This window comes from Ascaphus truei, chromosome 1 (genome assembly GCF_040206685.1).
Source record: "Ascaphus truei isolate aAscTru1 chromosome 1, aAscTru1.hap1, whole genome shotgun sequence".
Classification (NCBI taxonomy): Eukaryota; Metazoa; Chordata; class Amphibia; order Anura; family Ascaphidae; genus Ascaphus; species Ascaphus truei.
In genome coordinates, this window is record NC_134483.1 from 413627758 (window position 1) to 413650246 (window position 22489).

Genomic DNA, 22489 nt, shown 5'->3' on the forward strand with positions numbered 1-22489 from the left:
GCATACCCCGGTTTAAGGACACTCGCTTTAAGTACACTCACGAGTAAGTACATATCGCTCAATAGGCAAATGGCAGCTCACGCATGCGCCTGTCAGCACGTCCTGAACCGCAATACCAGCTCCCTACCTGTACTGAAGCTGTGCGCAAGCGGGGAGACGATAGAGCCTGTTACAAATGCGTTATTTACATCAGTTATACACGTATATGACGATTGCAGTACAGTACATGCATCGATAAGTGGGAAAAAGGTAGTGCTTCACTTTAAGTACATTTTCGCTTTACATACATGCTCCGGCCCCATTGTGTACGGTAATGCAGGGTATGCCTGTACGGCATCCAAATAACTTGGTAAGGCTGCGGCCCCGCTGCCTGCCTCAAATCCCCGTCTGCAGAGAGCTGCAGGGTAAAAGACAGGGGTGTGACATCACCCGGCAGGTTCTCCCTCATTGGCTGAACCACCGGGGGGTATGGCCTAGTGCTCCGTCGCAACTCCTGCTCTCAATTTTCTTGAGAGCAGGTGTTTGTCGGTGCAGCCCCCCCTCGCAGCGGGCCCGGCCCCATTGTGGGACGGATCTTGTCCCTGCAGCGTCCGCCACAGCGGGTGCTGCAGTAGTCAGCGGGGACCTGGCCGTAGAAGTGAAGACTAAGGAAAGGAAACATGGAGGTCCTACACCATGATAGCTACCAATGGCCTCCTTCCAATTGGACAATGCTGCAGTCTATTAAAACGGGAGATTGCACCTTTTAATCCACCAGGAGCTTTAGTTTCTCTTCGAAAAATTAGAAATTGCATTTTGCAGGGCCTCTTAAGGCAAGCACTGGTCCAACCTTCGCCCACCCAGTCTTTATTAGAGACAAATGAATAGCAGAGGTAAGAGAATGAGGTTTTGCCCCTGTGCAAACCCATTGAGCACACTAAAGGGAGTTGGACATATGGGATCAAACCCGCCGAGGTCTGAACACAAAAAAAAAAACAACTTTGGTCCAAGGAGGAATTTACCCTTTAAAAAAGGTAAGAGCTCTTCCAAAGGGGGGGAAAAAACAGACATAATATTGTGATATCATGGAAAGAGGAAAATAAAATGACAAATGCAGAGAAGCTCCAACTTGTGCCCCAATCTAGAAACAAACTGAGTAGCAAAGGCCACAACCTGAAAAGGTTGTCTGCCTGATGGATGCACTTAGAAAGGAATCCTTTCAAAGGACAAATAGGAAACCATTACCATTAACTGCCTCAGACGAGTGTAGGAGTGTAAAACACATCTACCCTGAGGTATCACAAATGGTACAAGTTCTTAACTTACTTTAGTGCTGTCTCAATTTAGTATAAGCACACAATTTGGGGGCATGAGATACTTTGATCAGATCATCATGGAAGAGGAGGGGAGAGTATGAACAGAGGCTGCAGGAACCAGTATTCAAATGGTCACATCTCAACTCTTTATTGCAGAATGTGACCAAGAGTAAAGCAAGCAATCCATTATGCTAGATATATATTTTGGGTGGAACTGGATCCGCTAAGTTAACTAGTCACTACTTTCTTATCCCTGGTGATACTTGTTTGTCTTATTACACACAAAGAAAAAAAAGTGATACATATATAATTGCTGGAGGCCATTAGTTTCTAAGCAAAGATCCCGACCAGGAGCTACCCAGGTTCCAGGCCCTTTTCAGGTGAGACGTTACTTCTATATAAGACTTGATAGCATTTGCAAGTGGTGTATGGAGATAAAACAGTCAGAAGCAATCATTCACTTTAGGTGGATGTTTATTTGTCAAAACCTCCAAGAGGTTTAGGCTCTCTTTAAAATAGGATTGTACGGTTTGTGTCAGCATTCTTTGTAAACCATATTGGAAAGAAACAATTTCCAAAGTCCTAAAATTATGGGGGGGAATTGATCATATTGGTAAATGAATAAATTAGATTTTATGTTTTTAAACTATAGAGCAATCTGAATTTGTTTTGTAATGGTCCAGGAACACAGAATGAAAACAAGTTTTCCTAGGTCACCAATTACAACGCAGCATTTGGGTTGTTTACACTGTAGAATTCTACTGGAACATAATGCAGTATGTTTGAGTTCCATTTCAATAGAACCTGATCAAGTTTCATACAACAGAAAGCGGTTTTATTTATTTTGTTTTAGTAAGTGTTGAAGATTTCCATTGACTGAAGTTTAGTCATCCAAGAAAAAGTAGTTTCCACTTTTCTTTTGATCCACATCCTAATGGGGAAAACAAAGTTAAAATGAAAAACAAACGTTTAATAGGTAAATGCAAAATTTCAAGACAAAGTAGTCAGTTAAATTACTTCGTGGCATCAAATACAATTTCAGTAGTAAGTGGTGTATTTTAAAACAAAATAGTATATGTTAGAAATTAATTTAATTTGCGGTGTATTCTTGTCTACCGCTGCCTGGCTCATCTACTTCTACATTTATTTCCAAGAAAGTTTTGTCATCTCTTGTAATTTCCACGTTACGGTTAGGCCTCTTATATTGACATATCAGAGATCACATTGCAGTAAATATTCGCCATGTCTAATTGCCATACATTTCCATGGGAGCAGGTGCAGAGCTGAAGTGAAGACAATATGGTGATCGCAAAAACAAAGAAATGGGAAAAGAAAATTAGTACCAATGCATAATATGGCATATGTGCCCAGGACATACTTGAAAACGAGAGGTAACTCTCAATGTATTACTTCCTGGTAAAATATTTTATAAATAAAATAAATAAATAATATAGCCAAATGATACAATATCAATGAGGATGGGATGAACCAGGAGGGGATGGTGATCAATAATCATAAAACCACTCACACGGCCCTGTGTGGGTGCCTGCCCATCACAAAGTGCTACGTCTCTCGTAGGGAACCTCTTCCTTGGTGGCTGGTGGTTTTATAAATCTCAGAGGAAATGGAGAAAAGCCACAATTGATATATATAATCCGTAAATGGGAATAGTAATATGGCTAAAATATCATAAGAAACCACTCGCACGGCCATGTGTGAGTGACCGCCCATCACAAAGTACTCGGCCTCTTCTGGGAAATCACTTCTGAGGTCACTGGTTGTATAGGTAATCTCAAAGAAAGATGGGAGGAGATCGCAATTGGTGTATGCCACTTGTAGGTGACAGTGATACTACACACAAGTTACACTCACATGGCCATATGTGAGTGGGGGGCACTCGGAGAAATCCAATCCACACTGCCTGGTGATTGGAATCAAGTCTTCTGGTGTTACTCATGCACATAATATGCCAGAAAGTAAAAACGGAGTAGTTTATTAACTTCTATCAGCATTCACACTGTGTGTAGTATCACTGTCACCTACTAGTGGCATACACCACTTGCGATCTCCTCCCATCTTTCTTTGAGATTACCTATACAACCAGTGACCTCAGAAGTGATTTCCCAGAAGAGGCCGAGTACTTTGTGATGGGCGGTCACTCACACATGGCCGTGCGAGTGGTTTCTTATGATATTTTAGCCATATTACTATTGCTATTCCCATTTACGGATATATATATCAATTGTGGCTTTTCTCCATTTCCTCTGAGATTTATAAAACCACCAGCCACCAAGGAAGAGGTTCCCTACGAGAGACGCAGCACTTTGTGATGGGCAGGCACCCACACAGGGCCGTGTGAGTGGTTTTATGATTTTTGATCACAATCCCCATCTCATTGAAATTGTATCATTGGGCTATATGCCATATTATGCATTGGTACTAATTTTCTTTTTCCATCTCTGGTTTTGCGCTCACCATATTGTGTCTCCATACTGTGTGAGGATCCTGGGAGACCTTCTTTCGGCTGAGGAATTGGGGCCAGTATTTTATTCATTTATTAAATCTTACCACACACCTCTCAGTTTTTTTCCCATGATTTAGGGACCATTAAGTATATCATATTGTATAAGGAGCGCACCAGTTTTTCCTTTTTAGCAGAGCTGAAGTGGTCAGCCCCAGAACAAAAAGAACATTTGCAACGCACCAATTAATGACTAAACTTTTTAAAATGAAGTTGTATTAAACGTATGTTAAACACCATTACATATGTTTGTGTTTCTATTTGAGATATTAGTTGTAGGTCGCAGATATCTGCATTGGACCAAGCCGACACAGTTGAATTACTTTCAATGATCTGTATTAAGAATGCTCTGTATCCTTTCATATACACTAAAGCTCTCATACCACTACAAATCTATTGTACATTTTGCCCGCAACTCTTAACCTTCTTCCCACATAATACCAAAACAAACAGTGTTCTTACCTTGATAGAGTTAAGTTTGTTTATTCTTGGTCTATAGTTATTTGGATCTCTTCTAAAAGTGATTTCCAGCTGAGACAAAAATTTGTTCATACCAGCCAACAGTGTCTGAGGACTAGAGGAAAAAAGTACATTATATATACACAAATACATATACGTACACACACATTAAGTGGGAGCTTACTATCCCAGGGAGGCTTTCATTTAAAAAAAAAAAAAGCCTTTGAACTATATGTTATCCCCCCAACATTATGAAATTACAGCTGACAGCTATTTGTAGCTAGGCAGAAATGCAGATACATAGAATTATAGATATAAAGGGTTAGTCACGTTAAATAACAATAAGATATTTTGAAGACCTCTACCTGTTTGCAACAGTGTCCGTAGATGGGATACCATCAAAGACTATAACACGGTCTGCAAGATAGGTGGCCATGATGAAATCGTGCTCCACAACAAAGGCTGTTTTCTTTGCGTGGAGTATAAATCTGCCAAGAGAGAACCCATCAGTTCCCAGCACGGTAACAGACTTTCATACGTGTTGGAACTTTACCAACCATTACCTTTTAACGACTCTGGCTGCCATGAGACGTTGCTCGGAGTCTAGATATGCTGAAGGCTCATCAATTAGGTAGACATCGGCAGGTTTACCTAGACAAAGAGCCAACGCCACGCGCTGAAGCTCACCACCAGACAATGTCTGCACCTGTTCATGGACAAGAGAGAAGCTTAGCACACCAAATACAAACAGAAAGAGCATTATAATTATGTCAAGACAACAGTGATTGTCAGAGTCCAACAGAGGTAAACGTGAAGTTTTACAGTTTAGTGTTAGGACCTGCAAATTTGGTTATGCTTTGATGCAGCTTGCAGGCTTATAACGCCAAAGGGTTTAACTAAACGACCCTTACTCATGAAAATATTATTATTGATGTATTTAACTATATACTATTTACTATATATTTTCTCACATTGGATGTAGCATTGGGCTTTTCTGTCTTTTGTTGTATACATAATAAAAAAAAAAGCCGAATACCTCTTGATCAATAATGCTTTCAATCTGCATTGGTTTCATTACATCAGTCACAAACTGTGGATGTGTGTAGGCATCTCTGATCTTTTCATGCAGCAGCTGGCGGACAGATCCCTATTTAAAACAAAGGAGGGGCAATGTTACAAAAGTACACCTTGGCCTAAATGCAAGATGATCTACAAACATGGTATTTAAAGTTAACACCCCTCTAATCAGACAGGAAACCGGTCTGTTTAATCACTGAAAATACACAGAACAGGAAATATGAAAACTTACTGTTGATTTGGGGCTGATTTTCTGTGGTTTGTAACTCACATTAAGAACTGGTACGTCACCTGTTATATGAAAATGTATGCGTTACAGCACTGATTCGTGGATACAGCCTTTAATGCATCATTAAAGCTGCAGTTCAAGCAATATCATACACGTATTTTCTTTTAATAAATCAGTTCTGTACTATGAGAAAATACTTGTAGCATTTAAAAAAAACTATTTTAAAGAAATGTTTAATGTATTCTAATGTAAGGCATTTTTGTTCCTATAGTAACCATATACAAAGTCACATCCCCCTCCCTTCTGACACAGCATCACCTTTTTGAGCCCTGCCCTCTCTCTAGCAGTGAACCGATTGAATCTAGTGCCTGCCTGGTCACATGATCTTCCTCACAGAACTTTGGCTGTCAGTGCAGCAGAAGAGGACCCAAGATGCATTTACGATGCAATTGGTAAACACAGAGCCAAATCTTCAGCGATCGATCACATGAGAACGGATTCATTGGCAACTTAGCTAATCGCTTGTCAGTGTGTAGATAAACGACATCTTGAATTGCAGCTTTAAGAGTCACTTTGATCTTTACCTCCTTCATCTGGTTTCAGCCTTCCAGCAAGCATTCGGATAAAGGTGGTCTTTCCAGTTCCTGTCAAGGAACACACAAAAATATATGTTATAGCGCAGTAATTTTCTCTCTCTCACACACACCAATTCACATATTTATACATGACTCCTAGTACCGATGTGTAGTAAGAAAACCCATGCCAAGCCGTGGCAATATAGAATACATATGACCCCAAAAATTTTTACATTTTGGAATTCTCCCCACAGTATTCCAGCATGTGAGTTAGTAGTGTTTCATGTGAATCAGTTTCCTCAAGAACTACATTGGTGTCATTATCTCTTCGTTTTATTTTTTATTTTTAAAACTCTGTTAGAAGCAGAGGGTCTCCGAAGCTGAAGCGTGTTTATTTCAGCTCCAGGGCCCCCTGCTTCCAGAGATACTTACCTCAGAAGGGTGCGGCGTATCAGTACAGTACAGACTGGGCACCGAATATGGCAGTTAAAAAGTCCTGCGGGGCACTAGAAAGCCGCAAAGTCTTTCCTTGCAGCGTCCTATTGGCCCCCGTGACCATTAAAACCAGCAGAGAGAAACCGGCAGCCCCTTTAGAAGTAAGTGTCTCGGGGACTGGAGCTTTTCTCAAAGGCACAGGTGCTTTCAGTTCTTTTTCTTAGTTTTCCAATGGAAAACACTTCTAGTAGCATGCTGCAGTATACAGTACCGTGCATATCATTGCTCTAAGCAAAATACTGTGGTAAAAAAAAGCCTGCTGCGTGGATATCGCACAATCAGAAATAAAAATAGCCCCCCCGCTTAAACAGGACAAGTTTAAAATAAAAAAATAAAAAGTTACAAAGCCGTCACTTCAAGGTATGTGGAACTACAGGTGGACAAATGTAAGAGGCTGTCTGGCACACAATAACTTCTGGTTGGAGAGAATATCACCTGCCGGTGCTCACGGACAAGAAGAGACAATCCTGCAGAGTCCCCAGGGGTTCACAAGTAGAGAGCAAAATCCAGGCACATGGACTTCAATATAGCAAATGTATTCAGCAAAAAAAGAACGAAACGTTGGTTCTTTTTTGCTGAATAAATTTGCTACATTGAAGTCCATGTGCCTGGATTTTGCCCTCTACACGTGGAACTACAGGTGGACACCACAACAGGTTGCACTGGTGATTCAAAGCCAATATAAAAAAAACACATTTGGGAGGGGACAGAAAAAAATATTCAATGGCATAAGCATTAAAATCAGTGTGATTCACAAGAACTAGAAGGGTTAAAAAAAAATTTTGGTCATACAAAGAAGTTACCCGTTAGAAGATTTTATGGAAAAAATACAATTAATCAGCAAATACAGAAATCTGCAGTTTTTTTTTTTTTAAATTAACGTTTTTATCCTGGTTCAAGCATGTTTGATAGTTCACCTCATATGTTAGAAAGAGAAGCCCACATACGTGTCGCAGAATACGTACCATTCTCCCCCAACATCACCATGATCTCCGAGTCGGTGAATTCCCCAGCTACAATGCGAAGCTGGAAGTCCCCGAGCAGCTTCCTCATGGAGGGGTACTTGTACATGCACATCTTTTTAATCTCTTCTTCATTCGCAGTTTCGGCCACTTTAAACACCAGAGACGTGTCCCTAAATCTTAGGTTTTCAGTTGGAACATATCCATCGAGGAAAATGTTTATGCCTGTCAGAGAGAGATGGGTCGTTATCTGAAAAACTCGTCTTGGGTGGGGTTCCCCAAAAGAGAGGGCTGAAAAACGCTGCATAAAAATTACACATAAGCAAGCATGTTACCAATTGTATGAGAAAAAAAACTAAAAAGAGAAATGAAATATTACATTACATCCTAAACCTCAAATGTTGTACAATTTGAAAAATAAAATAAAAAAAACTGATGCGCGGGTTACAACCATCAGTGATCAGCAGAAATTAACGAGTAACCTGGAATAAAAAGTATTAATTAGATTAGGGATGAGGCAGCAAATTCAACCCTAAAAAACTCAGGTAGCACAATGAAGAATTGAAATGTAGATTAGATTTAAGGCATTTAGTACCAATCAAAGAATATTATAAATGGAGGTGCTGTGCTAATCAAATAACACGTGGCATAAAAACATTCCCATCTGAAACATTATAAGGAGTTAGGACAAATACCTTCTCGGACACTGAAAGGCATGGTTACCACTCCATATGCACTTGGCACACCATACAAGCAGCAAATGAAGTCGGAGAGATAATCTAGCACACTCAAGTCGTGCTCCACAACAATGATGTATCTGAAACACACACAAAGCTAATCAACGGCAACCGAAAAATACGTCTTACAATAACCACACGTGCTGCACCTGATTGACATTAAACATCCTAAACGAATATTGCATTGCATGCGATTGCTCTATGTGCGCCTGATTTAGACAAAGGTAAAGTAAATTAATCCTTTATTGGACATTCTGGCAGGGAGTTGGAGAGAGTAATTCATTACCTACCTGCCACTGTTTGTGTTAAGCCCCTGCTCTTTTTGATATATTTTATTTTACAATATAAATACTGTGCTGAATCACACCATTTTCAGTACCAATGCTGTGCATTTTTGTCATTCTATTTTATATGCTCTTAGAAACTGCTGGTTTTACTTTACTGATCCTTATTTTTTTTATATATTTATGCCATTTGCCTATTAACCAATAGCAATGGACTGCTATTAAAATAGCAAATAAAAATACAATGTGTGATCACATGGTCTGCTTAGATCTCAAAAAACCCCAAATATTATATTTAGTAGGCCAGATACAGAACCAACGGAGAAACGGATGGCTGCAACATTTTCTTACCTATCAGGATCAATCAGAGATCTGATTGTAATGGCAGCCTTCAGTCGTTGCTTCACATCCAAGTAACTAGATGGCTCATCAAACATGAAGCTTTAGCAACAAAAAGGAAAACATAAGTTACCGCTCTCACAAAACACGTTCTAGTAAAACTAACAAGAAAACAAACCCTGTAGATTCATTTCAATGTTTAGCTCAGTGTTTCTAAATCAGGGCTCCATGCAATTTTCAGGTCATTTAAAAATTGTATTCAAATATCAGACACGCTATTAGAGAGGGTTGGGGTTCCTTACAATGCATCTGATCTCAAACACGCTATTAGAGAGTTGGGGTTCTGCAGAATTTCACATAGGTTTCCTTAACCAACATAAAGTTGGAAACCATTTAGCTTCTCAACAGAACATGTGAATGTTTTATAATAATGTAAATATCTTAATAACTGTGGCTGCTGCTGTTCACAACTCACAAACTGAACAGACGAGTTTAGCTAGCAGAAAGAGAGGGGTGATGCCACAATACAGGTAATTGGCGAGACCTCACCTAGAATACTGCATTCAATTCTTCTTGGAAGGACGTAAATAAATTGTAGATTGTGCAAAAAAAGGGCTACTGAGAAAGTGCATAACCTAATGGCATAAGATGTTACGGGGAAAGACTACAGGACTTTAAACATGGACAGCTTAGAGCAGGGGTGCACAAACATTTTGTTTAGGGCAACAGGAGTTATAGGGAGTGGTTATATGGTAACAGATTTTGTTCTGAAGGGCTGGCCGCATGTGATGTATATCATGTTGACCACCCCTGGCTTGGGAGGATAAAAGGGAGAGGGGCGGGGGGGGGGGGTTCAATCAAAATATTTAAATACATAAAGAGTTTCAACAAAGTACAGGAGGGAAGCATATTTCAGAGAAATAGAAGTGCTAGAACAAGAGGCCCTTCTCTGAAGCTGAGAGGGTGGTATGGCAAAAGGGAAATATGAGGAAATACTTAACGGAAAGAGTGGTAGATACATGGAATAGCCCCCCAACAGAGGTGGTAGGGTCTAATACAGTAATGGATAGACATGCTATGGATAGACATAAGGATATCCTAAATACAAGAGAGCCAGGGATCAATCAGGGTGTGAGCAGAAAGGAAAATGGCCACGTGTCATATCTGCCGTCAAATTCTGTTACTTCATAAAATGTATGGACATTGTCTTGAGTTATATTAGGCCTCGATTATACCAGCGGCGGCCGGGCACGCTCCCTCAGGGCGATGCGCCGCCTGAATCCTGCAGGCGGGAGGCATGGCCCTGACATCACGTGAGCGATTCGCCCTCATTGGCTGAACCGCTCGTGTGATGCGGGAAAATCAATTTCCCAGATCTGCTCTAAATTCGCGCGCTTGGCCACCTCGTCCGCACGTACGTGCTCAGTGGAAACCATGGATTTTATGGCGCGCGCCCGCCTGCTTTCGGTATAAGCACGGACTTAACATGAAACCATAGACATTTGGCTAATTAAATCCTCCTCGAATATAATGAACCACAGTGGGTACATGGAAAAAAAACCCTCAAAAACGGGAGACAAATGTTAATTCAAAATGCAAAACGGAGGTACCAGCACAGAGCATGTCACGCACACGTAATCTAACGGCCAGGGCATAAAAGGAATAGTTTCCTACATGTCAGCTTTCTGGATGCAAACAACAGCACAAGCAAATCGTTGAAGCTCTCCTCCAGAAAGGTCCTCCACATTTCGGTTTCTCAGATGGGTCAAATCTAAAAACACAAAATATTTTCATGAGAACTTTGATATCTACACAAATGATGAGATATAGCTCCAAAAGATTACCTCATATTTAAGAGGAAACATTACATTAGAAGATTTGCATTTCTTCTATCAAAACAAAAGAAGCACTTTAGTAATCGATAACAATAGAGCTACCTTTCCCAATTAACAAGTGAAACAGGAAAGTGAAGCACCAGCAAGCTGTTTACATCAAGAAAATGTATAATTATGTAGATTTCACTCACCAAGCTGTTTACATACAATAGTTTGGGTCTTAGTTTCATCCTTTCTATCCAAAATGGTACCCACAGGGCCCTGTAAGGACAAAGCAAAGCAAAAATAGCAATTCCCAGTCACACTCATTAAGACAACAGGTTGCCGTGGTAACAGTGGATGATTTTGAAAAAAATGAATGGTTATAAATACAATGAAGTGTCAATAGTGTTATAGCTTCATTTTGGTTTGGAAGGATTGCCGCTTTAACACAATTCCAACCTCCACCTATCTGGTGTTTAGTTCGGTTGAATCCTCTATAATCTGCTCTATGAGGTCTAAATTGATTTGAGCTCTGATTTTCAAGGTGTAGTTCCTTTTATTATCATCATCATCATCATCATCATCATCATCATCATCATCATCATTTTTTATTTGTGAAGCACAAACATACTCTGCAACGCTGTACAATAGGGTACAGAGTTATGTATATTACAAAAACAAACCGTTACATACAGGGGAGGACAAACATGCACAGATACAAAAAGGTAACGAGGGCCCTGCTCATGAGAGATACCACCGCTCCTAATATGACCTAGTTATAATGTGAGCTCCATGTAATGCCCTTCAATGCATCCTTCTTATGTTTACTTTTTGATTGTACTTTAAGAAGTTAAACAGGCCTAAAGGCTGCAGCATTGTGCACGTGACAATGCTCGCTCTTTAATCTCATTCTCTCCATATCACCAGCCAGCTGTTTTCCAAAGACAAAGGATCTGATCAGAAAAGGGTTTTTATCTTAATCTTCTTTCGGTTTATTAGAAATAAAATAGTAATAAAAAAAAAGAAGAATCAGCAAGCAGGGAAAAAACCCCAGAGTATTGTGAAGAAATCTTTGAAAAAAATTAAAACATACAAGGGGAACTGCCCCTTTAAACGAATTCTATAAAAACATTGGGTTAGAATACTATAAACTAGGGAAAAAATGGACAAGTAACTATATACATTAATATTCTGATGCATTGGGGCAAAGCACAATTCTTTAAGGAATCATACCACCAGTTTTCAGAATACATGCACTTTCTTTTGTACTGTACCAGTTACGATATGTTTCAAATCGCACCGTCTTCCATACGCATGGCCATATTGCCACATCGCCAATACATGGGTGTTAAATAACTTGCTTCACGTACACCAGTGAAATGAATAAAACCTTTTTAAACAACATGCACATGTCCCTGTAGTCTCTTGCTCACACAAATGTACTGACCTTTGCAGCTTTTGGGATTTGGTCCACATATTGAGGTTTAATGATGGCCTTCAGGTCATCTTCCAGGATCTTGGTAAAGTAGTTCTGTAACTCAGACCCTCTGAAATAGGTCAAGATTTCTTGCCAATCAGGTGGATCCTACAAGAGAGAACTAAGTCAGTAGGGAGTGTAAATATACACTAACCTCAAACAATAGGTGACAAATGAAAGAATATATAGCTCAAGGGTTTCTCAAGCCAGTGTATCTCAATAGTGCATACGTTTGCTTGGTAATTCAATGTTCATTCCTAAAACCTGGCCTGGCTGGGGTTCCTTAAGGAGAGGGTAGAAAAACATTAATATACCTAATATTTAATTCACGCAAACATGCGTGTAAAGGAATTATTATAATGACCTGTAAAAACACTGAGTTTGCGGTTTTATATTGGACACGTGGTAATAATGCAATACCTTCAAGGCACAGCGGTGCATTCAGATTCATAATATATATATTTTCCTCAGCAACATAAAACTAGTAGAGAGATTGTGCAATCAGCCTCATCGTAAATCTAAGTTCTCACATAAGTCCTGCGCTCTAAAAACTTACATCATACTTCCCAAGGTTAGGCTTTTGCTTTCCAGCCAAAATTTTCAAAGCAGTCGATTTTCCAATACCGTTGGTGCCAACCAATCCCAGCACTTCACCGGGACGGGGAATAGGCAACCTACATAGAAAACACCAGTGTCACGTCATAGGATTTGCAGTTTTGATTTTGCTAGCTATTTTATAGTAGTGCTATGGCTTTTCAATTCAAGAATGGAGGGCGCAAATTGAAGCGGAGGTAATGTTGGAAGATACCTGCAAGAATTTGTCCTCAAAGATGTTACCATTACCAACCCACCTAATCTAAAGTTTTCTATGTACCGCATTAAGGTGCAGTTCCTCCCAGGACTAAAGAGAACTAAGGGCAGCAATATGTTATGGAGTTAAATGTAGGTCACTGGCACTTTAAAAACTCAGTAATTACAGACGTGAAAGGCTTTACTGTTCCCTCAGTTGTGATATTCTGGCCAAAGCCATTACATTCTAGGGAAACTCCATGATATTCTAAGTTAGAACAGGATAGATCATGTAAAGAAAGCTAATGTTCCTAGCACACAAGATACACAGGATAGATCATGTAAAGAAAACAAATGTTCCTAGCACACAAGATACACAGGATAGATCATGTAAAGAAAACGAATGTTCCTAGCACACAGGATACACAGGATAGATCATGTAAAGAAAGCTAATGTTCCTAGCACACAAGATACACAGGATAGATCATGTAAAGAAAGCTAATGTTCCTAGCACACAAGATACACAGGATAGATTATGTGATCCGGGGAAACCATGCCACGTGCCACATCTACATAAGCATTTCAAATACAATTGAAACCTTTAATGCTTCTGTAGTAACCAAATACTTTTGAGGGCTTCACCTATTCAAAAGACCGTTTGAGGACAAAAAAATTGGTTGCTACTTTTTCCCCTTTCTTGTTTTATATAAAGTAGTTCTACCACCATCACTAGCCACACAGTACCAGCTCTCACAAAAAAATAAGCAAAAAGGTTTCGCTTTAGGGGGAGGGGTGGTGGAATCTTTCAAAGGACGACAGTTATATTTTAATCAACTTGCTAAATGTAAGTGTGTTCCTATTCCTTTTAAACATTTATTTGAATAGAAATGTTCACCTGTGAAGCTTGAAAGCATTGGCACAATATCTGTGCGTGGTTTCTTTCGCTAGGTTGCTCGGCAAGTTGACTATGGACAAGGCTCCAAAAGGACATTTCTGCAAAAAGAAAATGGATTGGCATTTCATCCAAATAGTCATACATTTTAGACGTTCTGAATATGCACACTGCAATTTGTGCTTTCCGTTAATGTAGTTCTGTTTAAGATCCACTTGTTCAGAACATTTACCAGAATAGTGCAATAAATGATGTGTGTGACGGTAGGGAGTTGCCAGCCTGCATTAATAAAAGGTCACGCCCGGCTGGCTGCCTCTAGTAACCGTATGTCAAGGGCTGAAGTGTCAGCTCTTGGGTCTAGTTGTGCACCTTAATGTATTCTCCTGTATTTCTGTCCCCATTTTACGGTCCCCTGCAGGAATGTAAGCTAGGGACGCCAGGTATAGTTAGGATTCCTGTTAGGGATTAGCTGCAAGACAGGGACTTTGGGAGCAGGAGTTTAAGGGTGGATATTAGGGAGCAACTATGATTAAAAAAACTGCGTAATGTGTTCCTGACAGGAGTAGCCGGTAGTACTGTTATGATACCCACAAAAGTGTATCATTTGCGGGTACTCATCTGTACATAAGGACGGAGTGGGCTATGGAAGTCGCATGTAAATATAGCAAAAACCTGACCCGTTTGTGGGCTTTACCTTTTCCCCTTGTCCCAGAAACATGAAACTTCAGGAGTCTAAGTTTTAGGTGGGATATTTGGGTGGAAATGTATTCCTTTTGTTTGCAGGAGTTCAGAGGACAAAGTTATCGGAAGTCCCCCAATTCTCATCGGCGTGCAGGCACGATTTGCGGGTACGTGGGGTGAATTACATTGGGGATGCACAGTGTTCCCCAGACTCCTGGTTTTCGAGCCTAGGTATCCCAGACTAATTTCCCACACATATATAAGGTTCCCCAGGGTTTATACTTTATTAAAGTATGGTTTATAGTGTTTTATACTGTATGTATAAATGTCTATGCAGTTAGCCTGAGCATTTACATAGGTGCCAGGATGTCTGCATAGACATCTAGCTCAAAGGAGAAACAGGATGTCCAGAGGTGTTGGGCCATTTGGCTGAGCAGGGGAAGGCCAAGTGCCAGCTCCAGAGAATAAAGGGCACCCCGCTGGGCACCTTTTGTACTGCCAGACCTGGGGGAGCCTGCCCAGCAGGTGGCAATAAGTTGGCTGGGGGAAGATGCTGTTTGGCACACCCCTTCCTCTGACATCAGCAGCCAGATCAGCCCCGCCGATTGGCTGGTGGGAAAAGTTCCCATGCTCTGACTGGTGGGCAGTCCCTGTTCCTCTTAGACATAGGAAACCGCTGGCAGGTTTTCCCTGGTGCTTTGCTCGCAATAGCAAAGCACTAGGCATTGAGGTGCCAGGGAAGCCTAGCCTAGCTGAGGACAAGTTCTGAGGAATAATGTTACTTGTTCCAGGTTTATTCCAGCGACGTGGAGCGATCAGGGTAAACCTCTGCTGAAGCAGGCGCCCTGCACCTAGTTGACGTTAGTTTTCAACCCCAGTGTGTATTCTGTCTGTATTTTGTATTTCTTTTGTGTGTCCAAGGTTTTACTCTGAATAAACCCAATTTTATTTCACTACCTTGTTTTGCCTAGTGAATGATCCCAGATATAAAAAAGTGTTAAAAGTCCTGGTGTATCAATGCAAGAAGGTCTGAGCATAAATGTTGGCATGTTTGAATAGAAGATCAGAATTCAACATGTGTTTTGGGATCAGAACATGGGAATTCTCTTCTACTCCATTAGACCTCTCTGGGACATGACCTGTGACATATGGTAACGTACTGTATAGGGCTCTCAGCTGCATGCAGGACCATTCCTCTCTCTGTCCCATGCCGCAGAGCTTCCACTGCCGGTGTGACGGGGCTCTCTGACGTCAGCGCGCCGAAGTAAGCTTGGCCCGGCTTCCGGCGGCGCCAATGTCCGAGAGGCCTGTCGCGCACCGGCAGTGGAAGCTCAGAATTGTGTGAGGGGGAAGGGAATGACTGAGCGTGGGGTAATTGGGAGAGGAGAGAGGGGGTGAGTGAGGAAAAGAGGGAGTAAGACACAGGCGAGAGAAATACATGTGTGAGGAGTGAGCGTGGGGTAATTGATGGAGGGGGGTGAGAGGTGAGACAGAGAGAAATATATGAGAAGAGGGAAATAGAGGGGGCTCGCGAGGTATGAAATGGGGCTCACAACACTGTATGCGTATTAACCCTGGTTGCATATCTTAATCACATGCTCACAGGTGTGCCATTATACGTGACAATGAGTGTGAAAATTCTAGTCTTTTTGCTGCAATCCTGGTTACTCAAACCTAGTGCATATAAACTATACATTTACAATAAGCCACCCATGATCAGCTCACCCAACATTTTAGCCACCAGAAGGGAAAATGCTTGATGGATTGTTTTGCCCAATATACTTTAATACTCTGTTTGTTGTGCTGATCAAAAAAAAGTCTACTTTTGTGACTAGACTGTATTTATCAAACTACATATAAAATAAAAAAATGTTTGAGTAACAAACAAGACTCCTATAATTTCACTAGCAGTGACACTAGAATTGTTACTGTTAATTACATGATCTCCTATGGCTAAACTGTTTTGTTTTTTTTCTTCCAACCATGGTATGCACGAGTCTTTCAGGCGCTTTTGAGCTGCTATTGGAAAGTGCTAAATTATAGAATTTAATAAAGACTAATCTGACTTCAAATATGATCTCTTATTAAAAGCAATGGCTTACGTTTTCTGTAGTGAGCCTCTAAAGATGCTGTGTTGCAAGGCAGGCTGAACTGGATGTATTCTCTTGGCCATTATATTTTATTAAGAAAATAAAAGTGGCCTCCCCACAGAGATGATGTAACTAATGTAGAATAATTCATACAGTACTGTACATGTTTTGTAACCTAGATTGGGACATATAAATCCCTTCAAGAATTGAAAATGAGCAGAGGTGGGCCAATATAGCTTTGATTTATAGGTTTCTTTTTCTAGTCTGTTGCAAGAGCTGCCAATAATACATATGTTACCTTGATGCAGATACCACAACCAATACACAGGGTTTCAGAAATCCAGACGATTTTACTTTGTGGAGTCACCTCTATGCACAGTTTTCCTACGAAGATAATAAAAATGGAACTGAAGATTGATCAAACATCAGCAGATTAAATGCTTTCAATTTCATTTTCAAACAAGAGTATAAAGAAACAATTCTAAGTGTGTTATTTTCATAGTACTCTGACATAACAGAGCAGATCTGCACTTGTACTACTGTATATGCAGTGCAATCCTATCAGTCAAGGTAAAAGCACTGCTACTGGAAACACTTGGTGAAAGGGGCATTGCACATCATAGCAACATTGACTCCGCAGCCTGACATTGAGGAGAGCCATTTTTATATCCCAAAATGGGACTAGAGGAATGAAACACTGCAATGGTCAACCATTGTTTCCCAGCAGGTTGCAAGACTAACTCAGTCCTTTATCATCACTAGCTCCGATATCAATGGCTGGGTGGATCAATATTGATGGAGTGCCTCATATTTATTGTTACCTGCCCAACTATTTGTTTGGCTTTTAAATCAAGATGGCTTGGGGAAGATATATATATATTTCACATACAGGTTAAAATGATGTAGCGGGAGGTCAGGCTACAGTGAGCCTGGCTTAGTTTTGTGCGTTCGTCTAAAAGTGGGGTTATCCCAGAGCAGGTTGCTCTTAGGCCGTGTCCATAGTAGACGCGCACGCTCGTGACCGAGCGTATGACCAAGGCCCTGTGCTCTCCCCCGGCAATCAATTTAAATGTTGTGTGGAAAAGCGCGGGGCTCGGTTAAGCACGCCCATAAAAAATTCACGCCCCCGAGCTTGACAGCTGTTTGTATTAACCCATGTCACATACACAAGTCACGTGCTCACCCGTGTGTCATTCGTGACAAAGATTTTAAAGCCCTTTTAAAACTGGTTTCCATTATAAATCCGATTTTTTCCTTAGATGTGGCGGCAACTTTGGAACCACTGTAATTACTCCAACTACACTATCAAGAGACTAGTATGTATTGTATATGCCAGTTATTTTTTTGTGTGCCAAACTCTTATTTTGGACCTAAATTTGAAAGACTATAAAATTCAGCGTAAAAACAGCAGCCACTTTATGACACTTTAAAAACAAAAAATACAAACATATCTCAAGTGCTACTTACTATAGAAGAATGACAAATACACGATGAAAGGCATACTAAATGTGTACATCACCATATCTATGCTTTTAAGTCAATGTCTTAAGACAATGATAACCAAAGAGAGCAACTTACCCATTCGAACAACAGGGCAACTCTTCTTGCATTCTTGCCGACATTTCTTTGGCTTGCACTTGTCGTGGCTGACAATGGCTATTCTTGTTAGCTTGTCTGCCATTTTGCCTGGTGTAGCAGTATCTGCAGCAGCAGACTTCTACGGACAGCTATGAAAAACCCAGACCTAAAAAGAAAATAGGGGCATAACTATATATGTGTCAACTACTATTTAATGCACAATTGTAAAAAAAAAATATTGTTTCACCATGCAATTTCCCCCCCCCCCCCCACAGGCTGTATACCTGCTAGATATTATTGCGTGATGCACTAGGATCCCCTCCAGCATTCAAGAAAAGATTATTAATATCCCCTTGCTCTAGGACTTCCAACGCATTACTTAATTCTTCACTGTATGTAACTAGGGCTATGCAATAACAAAACAATTCCCACGGCAACGATATTAAGAAATTTATCATGATGATACCTAGCGTGATCTATATCTGTCGAATAAGGAGGATAGAATAGAACACCAAACAGATGGTGAAAACAGGAGACCTCAATAACAATTTTAAAGCATTATTTTTTTACTGCAATATTACTACATATTGCTATGGTGTTCATCTCAACATGCCACAATTATATCATAAACCTTTGTAATATGCCTAAATTCTCACACACTTGTATGTGAAAAATTATAGAACAGGAAATAAAAATATCCCTTATGAGCACATTCGTAAACACGTCCTCATCCCTTTCCCAATCATCTCTTGACATGCAGGCAGGGATTCTGGGTAATGACATGCAAATGAGACCTCAGTGTGTCACTTATTTCTTCTTATTCATTTTAACATGGATCCCTATAAAGCTTACGCCTGCCGTACGTATTACACCGCCTTTTCTGTACAGCCTGGGTTACAGAAGTGCATAGCCAGTAAACCTACTTACAGACAGCAGTTTTGACCTTTTGGGTCTCAGTGGAAGGTTGCTTCCTGGCTTATATAGAGCAAAAGATGCCCAGTTATGTACAGATTATTGTTTCGGGAAAGATGTAGCAAACTCCAACATAAGCTCAGCAACACAGTACAAAGGCATTTTTTTTTCAGTCTAGTGCAAAAGTGCAGGACAACATATACTGCTCACCCCTTGCTTTTCCCTACAATGTTTACATGTCAAGATGCTGCCAAGTTCGTGTCCCTATACTGCAACTGAACTTAATAAAATAAATTCATCAGCAGGTTCCTCAATAAATATTTAGATGGTCAACAAAGGGAACCCAATATAACTTGCCTTTCTAAACCCAAACCGGCAATGTAGTTACACATTAAAATATTATATAAACTTTAATGAATTAGGATATAAATTCAGATCTTCCAGTTTCCATTGTTCTACAATTCTGCTACTTGGTCATAAAATCTTCCCTGCAGGAAGTAAGGCGGGGAACTTTAGGAATTGTTACATTTGTAAGATCTAATGTTTCTTTATTGTCCAGTGCAAGAACTGATATTTTGCAATACGTTTTCATGGCCCCATCAAGTGCTAGCAAGCCATGGGTGGGGCAGTCACAAAGCTAGAAAGTCTCCCAATATAACTCTCAGCATAAAGTGGTTGTAACTTGTACTCCACCTCTGTTCCCTTTTAGACATCAGTGTAACCACCATTAATTTCTACACCTTTTCGCATTGAATAATATGGATACCAACATGCAACGTTTGCCATCTTAACATGGATTATATGATGGCAAAAATGCCAATGCATTCACCTGCTGGGCATGGCTTTGTAATGTAATTTATTAACACATATGCAGTTTTTTTTTTAAAACAAACTGTCCTGGGCCACACTAGTTCTTTGTGAAGTAAAATAGATACTCATTTCATATGTACACAAAGTACACCTGTATAGAAATTACTAATTTCTAAAATCTGATATGGCTGATGGCACCCGACTGCAGAAAGGGACGATTAGCCATGGTCGTTTCGGCCCTGAAGTAGGTATTACATTTAGGACAATTAGTTAGGATTAGAGGTGAGTTTTTAGGGTTAGGGAATACATTACCTGTGGCGGCAAACTGTCCTGGCAGCCAAATGTCCGTAAGGGTCACAGCTAATGGTTCTAGACACCCAGACTACCTGCCCAATATGCTTGAGAACCATCTGGAGCATGCAGGTTTTGTTTTAGTTGTACTTTCTATTTTTATGTGTCACCCCATCCCCATATCTTTGTTTTCATTCAGTGAAAGTATATTATGGGCTTGGTATCCTTTTGGTTTAAAAACGTAATTTACAATTAAAAGTGTAAAAAAATACAATTCAGAGTATGGATGAGTGATTTAATGGATAAAGGGATTATGTAAAAAACAGTCTCTGAAAGCAATTCAGAAAAAGAGCAAGTAATAAGTAGATATAATAGAACACAAATGTGTTAGAGGATTCTCAAAATTAGACCATTTATCTTAGCATGGGCGTTCAAAAATAAAATCACATCACTGAAACAACTAAGGAGGGCAAGTCTTAATTTTTTTTTTAAACTGCAACTGTAATCATCTTCCATATCTAGCTGGCAACTGTAGGAGACTTGTTAAAATAACTTCACACCGTATTCAATGTCTTCACAGTATGACCACTACTGTATTTCTTGTTAAACGCTACACAGAGTTAAGTATAATAATGTAATTAAGACTCATTTAATTTAGTAAGAGTTATAAGCAGATCACTGATGTTTTAAAGCACATAAAATCCATTGCAGTGCATAGACAAGTGCAAGACTAGATGAATAAGGGCCATCCTTACCTATTGTACACCAGTTAATGGTGGCATTTTGTCATTATTGTGTACACATCCCAGAGAACTCTGCTGGCATTTTGTGTATAAATTATAGGAAGGTAGATTTGGTATTGCCAATCAGCTGACAGGCAGAACAATACATAGTGCTGGGAAACCCTCAGCACACTTACCATATGTTTCCATTCTAATGACAGGGAAACATGCAAAATGTACACAACCAAAAGCCGAGATGTGTTATGGGAAGCAATGAAGCCCAGCTCGTACTGATCATATCTTTACACTGACTCCATATTAATGGTTAACCCCCTGCCAAACAAGTGGGTTTGCCACACATTCACAATACTTTGACACAAGTCTATAGCATTGGACAGATTAACCCTTCGATTGGAACAGTATCTGAATAGTGATTGAGGAAGGGGACAATTGACATCGCATTAAATGGACTAAGGGTTTTTGTGAATGAGTGTAAAACCAAGTCACTAACATTGCTGTATAAGAATGCGTGTGTTTGCCCTGAACATAAAACTGTGCAAAATAAGGAAACAATTGTGTGTGTATATTAACAACCCAACACACTACGCTAAGCGCTGATGGTTCTTCTCCCTGCATTGTGTTACAGGTCTCCCCGAGTAGTACATTTGCCCGCCACCCTGTCACTTCAGCAGTATACAGACACATAACAACATGCAGTTACTAGGGTGTGAGGATGTATGATCCCATTACCACTGCGCTGCGACCCCTAATTGCACTGCACGCGTTAACCCTTTCACCCGCGGAGCTCACTGACAGTCAGTAGGACCCGCTGCCGATGAATTTCCGCTGACTTGGCATATCCCACTCGTCGGCTGATTTAACCCTTTCATGCCGTGTATAGACAACTCATTGAGCACAGCCAGAGCTCGGCTCTCATCCACGGGCCTCCTTGGCAGTGACTGAGATCTCCGAACGCACGCGCTGCAGACCTCGCGCCTCAATATACAGGGCTCAGCCGAGCTCCGGTGACTCGGGCCGCGAGCTCCAAAACGCCTGTGAGCCGACTGGGGGGAGGGCTGGCGCGAACTCACCTGAGCGGGGACTGTACCCCTCTGCTCGCCCGATGGGTGATACGGCTGAAGTGGGTGCCAGAAGATGAGCGGAGGCGGCTTCTCCACCCCCCTCACTCTCTCCTGGGCAACGTGGTACGAACCACGAAAAGGTCCGGCAAAAATGGCCGCCCTCCACTACCCTCGCGCACGCCGTAGAGGGGCCGTGTCACAGTGACGCGCGTGACGCTCCCGCAGCCGGGCACTCCCGAGCGCTGCAGTGACGTCAGCAGAAGTCGCCGGAGATACTGAGGGGAAGTGGAGGTTGGTCAGTAATCGGTTTGATGTTCGTGTCCCGGTCTACACAGTGACAGCGCGCTGCGTGTGAGGAGCGCCACACTCTGTGTG

The 22489-nt window shown here is 40.9% G+C and overlaps 2 protein-coding genes across 8 annotated transcripts in view; one reads left to right on the forward strand and one right to left on the reverse strand.

Annotated features, from left to right (window-relative positions):
• Nucleotides 1-1751: 1751 nt before the first annotated feature.
• On the reverse strand, nucleotides 1752-22306 carry ABCE1 (ATP binding cassette subfamily E member 1). Its single transcript, XM_075614206.1, has 18 exons — nucleotides 22124-22306; nucleotides 18298-18463; nucleotides 17018-17103; nucleotides 13952-14049; nucleotides 12824-12941; nucleotides 12238-12375; nucleotides 11000-11069; nucleotides 10648-10744; nucleotides 8986-9075; nucleotides 8309-8430; nucleotides 7617-7838; nucleotides 6166-6225; nucleotides 5585-5643; nucleotides 5312-5422; nucleotides 4839-4981; nucleotides 4641-4763; nucleotides 4279-4390; nucleotides 1752-2226 (listed from the first exon to the last, which is right to left on the reverse strand). Exons 2-18 carry the CDS (start codon nucleotides 18398-18400, stop codon nucleotides 2179-2181), a joined length of 1800 nt encoding a protein of 599 aa, XP_075470321.1. The 5' UTR covers nucleotides 18401-18463; nucleotides 22124-22306; the 3' UTR covers nucleotides 1752-2178.
• Nucleotides 22286-22489, forward strand: part of ANAPC10 (anaphase promoting complex subunit 10) — a 66589-nt gene continuing 66385 nt past the window's right edge. For 2 of the 7 annotated variants that reach the window (XM_075614238.1, XM_075614249.1), the window contains exon 1: nucleotides 22286-22405. The gene's annotated coding sequence lies outside the window, so the exon portion shown is untranslated. Of the gene's footprint in view, nucleotides 22466-22489 lie in introns of all 7 variants that reach the window. The other 5 variants (XM_075614229.1, XM_075614277.1, XM_075614297.1 and 2 more) reach the window with 5 other exon arrangements.

What these genes read in the sequence shown, in the direction of transcription:
- ABCE1 (XM_075614206.1), bottom strand. Translation starts at nt 18,400, where the DNA reads ATGGCAGACAAGCTAACAAGAATAGCCATTGTCAGCCACGACAAGTGC. An exon ending in AATGCTTTCAAGCTTCACAG is followed by an intron (nt 12,942 to 13,951) that starts GTGAACATTTCT and finishes TTTTCTATGTAG; the next exon opens with GTTGCCTATTCCCCGTCCCG. An exon ending in ACAAACTTAACTCTATCAAG is followed by an intron (nt 2,227 to 4,278) that starts GTAAGAACACTG and finishes TTTCCCCATTAG; the next exon opens with GATGTGGATCAAAAGAAAAG.